General features: G+C 45.5%; 1 protein-coding gene across 1 annotated transcript; it reads left to right on the top strand.

Moving 5' to 3' along the window:
• Window positions 1–345: 345 nt before the first annotated feature.
• On the top strand, window positions 346–9,244 carry LOC126320083 (keratin-associated protein 6-2-like; the record flags this gene model as incomplete). Its single annotated transcript, XM_049993752.1, has 2 exons — window positions 346–401; window positions 8,903–9,244. Coding segments are annotated over 2 exons (398 nt in total), but the record flags the coding sequence as incomplete, so codon positions are not given.
• Window positions 9,245–9,570: the final 326 nt, after the last annotated feature.

Here is a 9,570-nt window from a genome sequence, read left to right as displayed (position 1 = left end):
GCGCAGCCAGTCAATATCAAACCGTAAAACTCCTTGCATGGGGCCAGAGGTAGAGCAACGCGTTATTGGCTTGTCAATTTTTGAAGCCTTTTCTCCTGAAAAACACCATCCAATCATCCAGTTTTTGTGAAATTGTAATTACTTATTTGTCTGGAGATGAACCTCACATTACCGGTTTTCGTCCCAGTCGGGTAATTCCTTCGTGCTGTGTTTTTCTTTTTGTCTTAATAGTGTTTTCCTAAACTTAACGCCCATGATATTCTATTATGAACTTTTATTATCTGCTTGTGCGTTACCAACCACAAAATGTCACTGTTCACCGAGTGTGTTTTTGTTTTGTTTCAGGTAACGTCTATCATCTTGACCACACCAGTGGAGAGAGCTATCTTATCTCACTGCACGTGAGTTGCACCCTCAGGTATATGTACGGGGTTACGTATTTTATTGCGAAGACCTCAGACAATTTCTCTAACGTCCTATACTATTCAACTTCACTGAAAAATTGAGTGGCTTGAAAAAAAAACGTTAGTCCTAAATTATTCGTGCTAAACACTAAGAGTTTAGATCAGGGGTCTCCAAACTTTTTAGGCCGCGGGCCACATTGACGCCTCCACGAAGTCACAAGGGCCAAGATCTTCCTAGTGGGAAGAAAGCACCCTAGCACTCCACGATCACCGTAATGTAAGGCTAAAGGAAAGATGAAATCGCAAAAGTCTGAAACGAACTAAGATCTTTATAGAATTACATAATTTTGATTGGAGGACGTGCCTGACCGAAATCCTGGCGTGTTTTGTTCTGGCGAATTTCGCCGACAAAAAAGTATGTCACTGCACATTCTTCACGAAAGCGTCCTGCAAGGTTGACGGAACCTCAAAATCATTGGTAGCAACACTATTAGCGCAAGACATAACAGAGGTGGAGTATGTCAACGCATTATTTCAAGCGGCGCAACAATAAGTTTAGTTACGTAGTCTTGTAGCGAGTAGCAGAGCCAATGTCGCGGTGTACTGCTCGCGATAGGCCTCGAAACTCAACTGTTGGCAGTATAGGTTGTTGTTGTTGTTGTTGTCTTCAGTCTTGAGACTGGTTTGATGCAGCTCTCCATGCTACTCTATCCTGTGCAAGCTGCTTCATCTCCCAGTACCTACTGCAACCTACATCCTTCTGAATCTGCTTAGTGTACTCATCTCTCGGTCTCCCTCTACGATTTTTACCCTCCACGCTGCCCTCCAATGCTAAATTTGTGATCCCTTGATGCCTCAAAACATGTCCTACCAACCGATCCCTTCTTCTAGTCAAGTTGTGCCACAAACTTCTCTTCTCCCCAATCCTATTCAATACCTCCTCATTAGTTACGTGATCTATCCACCTTATCTTCAGTATTCTTCTGTAGCACCACATTTCGAAAGCTTCTATTCTCTTCTTGTCCAAACTAGTTATCGTCCATGTTTCACTTCCATACATGGCTACACTCCAAACAAATACTTTCAGAAACGACTTCCTGATACATAAATCTATATTCGATGTTAACAAATTTCTCTTCTTCAGAAACGCTTTCCTTGCCATTGCCAGTCTACATTTTATATCCTCTCTACTTCGACCATCATCAGTTATTTTACTTCCTAAATAGCAAAACTCCTTTACTACTTTAAGTGTCTCATTTCCTAATCTAATTCCCTCAGCATCACCCGATTTAATTTGACTACATTCCATTATCCTCGTTTTGCTTTTGTTAATGTTCATCTTATATCCTCCTTTCAAGACACTGTCCATTCCGTTCAACTGCTCTTCCAAGTCCTTTGCCGTCTGTGACAGAATTAGAATGTCATCGGCGAACCTCAAAGTTTTTACTTCGTCTCCATGAATTTTAATACCTACTCCAAATTTTTCTTTTGTTTCCTTTACTGCTTGCTCAATATACAGATTGAATAACATCGGGGAGAGGCTACAAGCCTGTCTTACTCCCTTCCCAACCACTGCTTCCCTTTCACGTCCCTCGACTCTTATTACTGCCATCTGATTTCTGTACAAATTATAAATAGCCTTTCGCTCCCTGTATTTTACCCCTGCCACCTTTAGAATTTGAAAAAGAGTATTCCAGTCAACATTGTCAAAAGCTTTCTCTACGTCTACAAATGCTAGAAACGTAGGTTTGCCTTTTCTTAATCTTTCTTCTAAGATAAGTCGTAAGGTCAGTATTGCCTCACGTGTTCCAACATTTCGACGGAATCCAAACTGATCCTCCCCGAGGTCTGCATCTACCAGTTTTTCCATTCGTCTGTAAAGAATTCGCGTTAGTATTTTGCAGCCGTGGCTTATTAAACTGATAGTTCGGTAATTTTCACATCTGTCAGCACCTGCTTTCTTTGGGATTGGAATTATTATATTCTTCTTGAAGTCTGAGGGTATTTCGCCTGTCTCATACATCTTGCTCACCAGCTGGTAGAGTTTTGTCATGACTGGCTCTCCCAAGGCCGTCAGTAATTCTAATGGAATGTTGTCTACTCCGGGGGCCTTGTTTCGACTCAGGTCTTTCAGTGCTCTGTCAAACTCTTCACGCAGTATCGTATCTCCCATTTCGTCTTCATCTACATCCTCTTCTATTTCCATAATGTTGTCCTCAAGTACATCGCCCTTGTATAAACCTTCTATATACTCCTTCCACCTTTCTGCCTTCCCTTCTTGGCTTAGAACTGGGCTGCCATCTGAGCTCTTGATATTCATACACGTGGTTCTCTTCTCTCCAAAGGTCTCTTTAATTTTCCTGTAGGCAGTATCTATCTTACCCCTAGTGAGATAAGCTTCTACATCCTTACATTTGTCCTCTAGCCATCCCTGCTTAGCCATTTTGCACTTCCTGTCGATCTCATTTTTGAGACGTTTGTATTCCTTTTTGCCTGCTTCATTTACCGCATTTTTATATTTTCTCCTTTCATCAATTAAATTCAATATTTCTTCTGTTACCCAAGGATTTCTAGCAGCCCTCGTCTTTGTACCTACTTTATCCTCTGCTGCCTTCACTACTTCATCCCTCAGAGCTACCCATTCTTCTTCTACTGTATTTCTTTCCCCTATTCCTGTCAATTGTCCCCTTATGCTCTCCCTGAAACTCTGTACAACCTCTGGTTCTTTCAGTTTATCCAGGTCCCATCTCCTTAATTTCCCACATTTTTGCAGTTTCTTCAGTTTTAATCTACAGGTCATAACCAATAGATTGTGGTCAGAGTCCACATCTGCCCCTGGAAATGTCTTACAACTTAAAACCTGGTTCCTAAATCTCTGTCTTACCATTATATAATCTATTTGATACCTTTTAGTATCTCCAGGGTTCTTCCACGTATACAACCTTCTTTCATGATTCTTAAACCAAGTGTTAGCCATGATTAAGTTGTGCTCTGTGCAAAATTCTACTAGGCGGCTTCCTCTTTCATTTCTTAGCCCCAATCCATATTCACCTACTATGTTTCCTTCTCTCCTTTTTCCTACACTCGATAGCAACTCAATTATTTGGCGGGCCGGATACAGGGGATGTCCGGCCAGCTAACGCGGGCCGTAGTTTGGAGACCGCTGGTTTAGATTATGTGCGTTGGTCTAAGTAAACAGTCTGGTATTCAGCACAGGGTTTGACGCATTGTCGATATATATTCTGGTTGCACGTAAATTGGATCTGTATCATGTGGTGTTACATTACAGGGAAAAGATGAGTTCGTTGAAGTACAAGCAAGATCTAGTGAGCAGATACCACTACCCATCCGTGTTGTACAGGGTGTATTGACAGCAGATCATTGATACTCTGCCGCGCAGAGAGTACCTACATATTTACGAGGGTAATCCCGAAAGTAAGGTCTCCTATTTTTTTTATAACTACACAGACCTGTTTATTTATACAATGGTTTACATCAGTTTACAGCCTGAACACTTAGCTATTTTTAGACACACTATTTCTGTCGGTGCATTTTTGTACACGCTGTGGCAGTTTTTGTATGCCCATGTCATACCTGCTCGCCGCCATGCTGTTCAGAAAGTTGTGAGCCTCCTCTTTCACCTCGTTGTCGTAGCTGAATCGCTTTCCGGCCAAATGTTCTTTTAACCTAGGGAACAGGTGATAGTCACTGGGCGCCAAGTCAGGTGTGTGTGTGTGTGTGTGTGTGTGTGTGTGTGTGTGTGTGTGTGTGTGTGTGTGTGTGTGCGCGTGCGAGCGTTGTCACGGGGAATGTGTACGGCCTTGCTCAACGTTCCTCTTCTCCGATTCTGAATTTCCTGTTGGAGTTTTTTCAGAGTCTCACTGTACCTGTCAGCGTTAAATGCGGTCGCAGTGGGCATGAAGTCGACCAAAAGTACCCCTTTCCGATCCCACAAAAGTTGTCACGACTTTACCGGCAGACTCTGTTTGTTTGAATTTCCGCGGCTGTGGCGAAGAATGATGCCGCCATTGGCCTGGTTGTTGCTTGGTCTCAGGTGTAAAAAAAAGTGGTATACGCAGGTTTCGTCACCCGTGACAACTAAGGGCAGAAAGTTGTCATGTTGGCGGTGAAGAAATGCGCGGGAAGCATCAAACATTTGCCGCATGTGGTCCTCGGTCAGCATGCGTGGCAACCATCTTGCGCACACCTTCCGGTAGTTCAATGTTCCCCTTAAAATTCTGTGCCAGGTGCTTTGGGAAACCTCAGGAGCCAACGTGCAGAAACCGTCCAGGGTGATCCGCCTATCTTCGCGCACGCTTTGCCCAACCTTCAACACTGTCTGCTCAGAAATTGAAGGTCTCCCTCTCCTTTGTTCGTCGTGAATTGCGGTCCGACCAGCTGGAAACTCTCTACACCACTTAAGAACATTTTTTGACATCCATGCACGACTCACTTCGGTCGATTGGCGATGGATTTAAATGGGCGCAGTGCCCTTCGCGTTCAAAAACCGAATAACTGCGCACAGTTCGCACAGGGCGGTAACATCCATCCAACAGGAGCTCCATTCTCAACGCAGGCCAAGACTGAGCGCCGCAGCGCAGCGTGTATATGTTTACACACAGCGCGTGAAGCACTCCTCATAAGTGTGACCAACTGCCACACAGAGCTCTGTACTTATATATAAAAAGAGACATCATTTTTGGGATTACACTCGTATAAAAATCATATGTATGTTAAACATCTCCTAAACTACTGGGCCGATTTCAACCAAATTTGAAACTCGTATAATTTAGTACACTCCTGGAAATTGAAATAAGAACACCGTGAATTCATTGTCCCAGGAAGGGGAAGCTTTATTGACACAATCCTGGGGTCATATACATCACATGATCACACTGACAGAACCACAGGCACATAGACACAGGCAACAGAGCATGCACAATGTCGGCACTAGTACAGTGTATGTCCATCTTTCGCAGCAATGCAGGCTGCTATTCTCCCATGGAGACGATCGTAGAGATGCTGGATGTAGTCCTGTGGAACGGCTTGCCATGCCATTTCCACCTGGCGCCTCAGTTGGACCAGCGTTCGTGCTGGACGTGCAGACCGCGTGAGACGACGCTTCATCCAGTCCCAAACATGCTCAATGGGGGACAGATCCGGAGATCTTGCTGGCCAGGGTAGTTGATTACACCTTCTAGAGCACGTTGGGTGGCACGGGATACCTGCGGACGTGCATTGTCCTGTTGGAACAGCAACTTCCCTTGCCGGTCTAGGAATGGTAGAACGATGGGTTCGATGACGGTTTGGATGTACCGTGCACTATTCAGTGTCCCCTCGACGATCGCCAGAGGTGTACGGCCAGTGTAGGAGATCGCTCCCCACACCATGATGCCGGGTGTTGGCCCTGTGTGCCTCGGTCGTATGCAGTCCTGATGGTGGCGCTCACCTGCACGGCGCCAAACACGCATACGACCATCATTGGCACCAAGGCAGAAGCAACTCTCATCGCTGAAGACACGTCTCCATTCGTCCCTCCATTCACGCCTGTCGCGACACCACTGGAGGCGGGCTGCACGATGTTGAGGCGTGAGCTGAAGACGGCCTAACGGTGTGCGGGACCGTAGCCCAGCTTCATGGAGACGGTTGCGAATGGTCCTCGCCGATACCCCAGGAGCAACAGTGTCCCTAATTTGCTGGGAAGTGGCGGTGCGGTCCCCTACGGCACTGCGTAGGATCCTACGGTCTTGGCGTGCATTCGTGCGTCACTGCGGTCCGGTCCCAGGTCGACGGGCACGTGCACCTTCCGCCGACCACTGGCGACAACATCGATGTACTGTGGAGACCTCACGCCCCACGTGTTGAGAAATTCGGCGGTACGTCCACCCGGCCTCCCGCATGCCCACTATACGCCCTCGCTCAAAGTCCGTCAACTGCACATACGGATCACGTCCAAGCTGTCGCGGCATGCTACCAGTGTTAAAGACTGCGATGGAGCTCCGTATGCCACGGCAAACTGGCTGTCACTGACGGCGGCGGTGCACGAATGCTGCGCAGCTAGCGCCATTCGACGGCCAACACCGCGGTTCCTGGTGTGTCCGCTGTGCCGTGCGTGTGATCATTGCTTGTACAGCCCTCTCGCAGTGTCCGGAGCAAGTATGGTGGGTCTGACACACCGGTGTCAATGTGTTTTTTCCATTTCCAGCAGTGTATCTGGAATGGAGCCTACTTCCAGTAGCTGGGAAGAAAAGACGGAGTTGACTTACATGCATAACCGAGGAACGCCTGTAGCATTGTCATCCAAAGTCAAATTTCGTATATACGTCGCTCATTATTTCTGTTCAGGAATAAATACGCTGTAGGGGGTAATAAGTCCTTATCACCACAATCGTATGGGTGAGAAGACATGAGATACAAAAGTATGAGATAACTACCGATATTATTATCGAATGCATACTTTTCGTGGCCCGTAGGTCTATTTGTGACTGTTCACCCTTAGAGTTGCTAGGGGAGAGGGCGTGGTCGACGGTGCAAAGAGTGTGATATATCAGCACACACTATCTAAGTGGTTCCCAGCCAGGGGGGTAATTAACCCGTGAAGGGTAAAATAAAAGTTTCTGAGGGGTAAAAACTATGTTGTTGTTGTGCTCTTCAGTCCTGAGACTGGTTTGATGCAGCTCTCCATGCTGCTCTATCCTGTGCAAGCTTCATCTCCCAGTACCTACTGCAGCCTACATCCATCTGAATCTGCTTAGTCTATTCATTTCTTCGTCTCCCTCTACGATTTTTACCCTCCACGCTGCCCTCCAATGCTAAATTTGTGATCCCTTGATGCCTCAAAACATGTCCTACCAACCGGTCCCTTCTTCTTGTCAAATTGTGCCACAAACTCTTCTCTCCAATTCTATTCAATACCTCATCATTAGTTATGTGATCTACGCATCTAAACTTCAGCATTCTTCTGTAGCACCATATTTCGAAAGCTTCTATTCTCCTCTTGTCCAAACTATTTATCGCTCACGTTTCACCTCCATACATGGCTACACTCCACACAAATACTTTCAGAAACGACTTCCTGACACTTAAATCTAAACTCGATGTTAACAAATTTCTCTTCTTCAGTAACGATTTCCTTGCCATTGCCGTAAAAACTATACCGATTCGATTTTGTCATCAAGCTAAATAATTTTCAAAATGTCGTTACTATGATCACAATTTTGTAAGACTAATACTGATGTATATGAGTTAGCTATAAATACTTCTTTCAATTAGCAGCATTAATGTGATGTTTACAGGTTCCTCGCGTAGTCCACGCACTGAACGCGTTATGTTGTGCTCTGTCCGGTACATGTCTGCGATGAAAATGGGATGTATACCTAATAAACGCTAAATATCTTACGAAAACCTGTTGTACCTGGCACCTGCAGTAAAATCGCCACAGTGCTTCACTACTCGCTTCGAAACATATCAATGAATTAACTGATACCACGACACAGCAGGAACTACATAAGGGCTTCTACCGAACTGTACACAGTTTTATTATTAGAGTGGTCATACAGAAAGCATTAACAATCTGAAGTCGTCCAAATTCTACCAGTTCAGGAGTAAGGAGAGCAGCAATGAAGTGATTTACGAAGAGTAATTGTAGTGCAGACATTCAGACTTAATCGATTTGAAATGGGTTTGCAGTTTGCAGTTTGCAGTGTGCAGGTGAAGAAAGTGCCGCATTGGAGAGGACTAATGCAAGGGAAGCAGGTTTTGTAAAGAGTGTCTCCCCTCACTATGGGTAGTTAGCTTTCTTATATGGGAAGCAGTTGTGGGTTGCACTTGCGATGCACCACAGATTCTTTCGTCATTCACAGACATACACAAACCAAATATCAGCCGCGCGGGATTAGCCGAGCGGCCTCAGCCGCTGCAGTCATGCACTGTGCGGCTGGTCCGGGCGGAGGTTCGAATCCTCCCTCGGGCATGGGTGTCTGTGTTTGTCCTTAGGATAATGTAGGTTAAGTATTGTGTAAGCTTAGGGACTGATGACCTTAACAGCCAAGTTCCATAAGATTTCACACACATTTTAAACCAAATATCATTCATCTTTCATCATTTAAAAAATAAATGTTCCAAGAAAAGTTTACAGTTTAGTTAGATGTGAAACGCCCCGCTGAACCCGCAGGACAGGACACGTAATTTAAGTTGTAGAAGTGGGCCAAAATAAGCGGTTGTTAGTTACACTCGAACATACCTTTTATTTCATCAAACACTACAAGAGCCTAGAACTTGAAAACACACACACACACACACACACACACACACACACACACACACACACACACACACACACACACACACACACACACACCTACACCTACACCTACACCTTTGGTTCCGAACTTGGTTCCGAACTTGGTTCCGAACTTGGTTCCGAACTTGGTTCCGAACTTGGTTCCGAACTTGGTTCCGAACTTGGTTCCGAACTTGGTTCCGAACTTGGTTCCGAGCTTGGTTCCGAGCTTGGTTCCGAGCTTGGTTCCGAGCTTGGTTCCGAGCTTGGTTCCGAGCTTGGTTCCGAGCTTGGTTCCGAGCTTGGTTCCGAGCTTGGTTCCGAGCTTGGTTCCGAGCTTGGTTCCGAGCTTGGTTCCGAGCTTGGTTCCGAGCTTGGTTACGAGCTTGGTTACGAGCTTGGTTCCGAGCTTGGTTCCGAGCTTGGTTACGAGCTTGGTTACGAGCTTGGTTACGAGCTTGGTTACGAGCTTGGTTACGAGCTTGGTTACGAGCTTGGTTACGAGCTTGGTTACGAGCTTGGTTACGAGCTTGGTTACGAGCTTGGTTACGAACGCGCTGTACAATCTCATGTCTCATGCCTTAAGCTTAACCAAAATCAGAAATTTAGAAGGCAAAACCCTTATCCTAAAACAGTTCCTTAATTAGGCTGACGGCCCATAGAACCTGACACTTGAAGAGCAAAAAAACTTAAATTCAAAATAGGCTGGAGGCCCAACACTTCAGACTCAATAACATTAATTTTAAAAATGCCAAAGCCTTAACAGAAAAAAGTTCTTAAATTAAGCTCAAGGCCCAGAGCATCTGACAGCTGGGAGAAAGGGGGAGAGGGCGTGAGTAGTAGCTATAGTGGGTTTAAATTAGTTGCGACTGTTAGCGTCACGCT

Source organism: Schistocerca gregaria, unplaced genomic scaffold, assembly GCF_023897955.1.
Source record: "Schistocerca gregaria isolate iqSchGreg1 unplaced genomic scaffold, iqSchGreg1.2 ptg000701l, whole genome shotgun sequence".
NCBI lineage: Eukaryota > Metazoa > Arthropoda > Insecta > Orthoptera > Acrididae > Schistocerca > Schistocerca gregaria.
The sequence above is the reverse complement of the archived record's forward strand: the minus strand, read 5'-3'. Positions and strand labels throughout refer to the sequence as shown.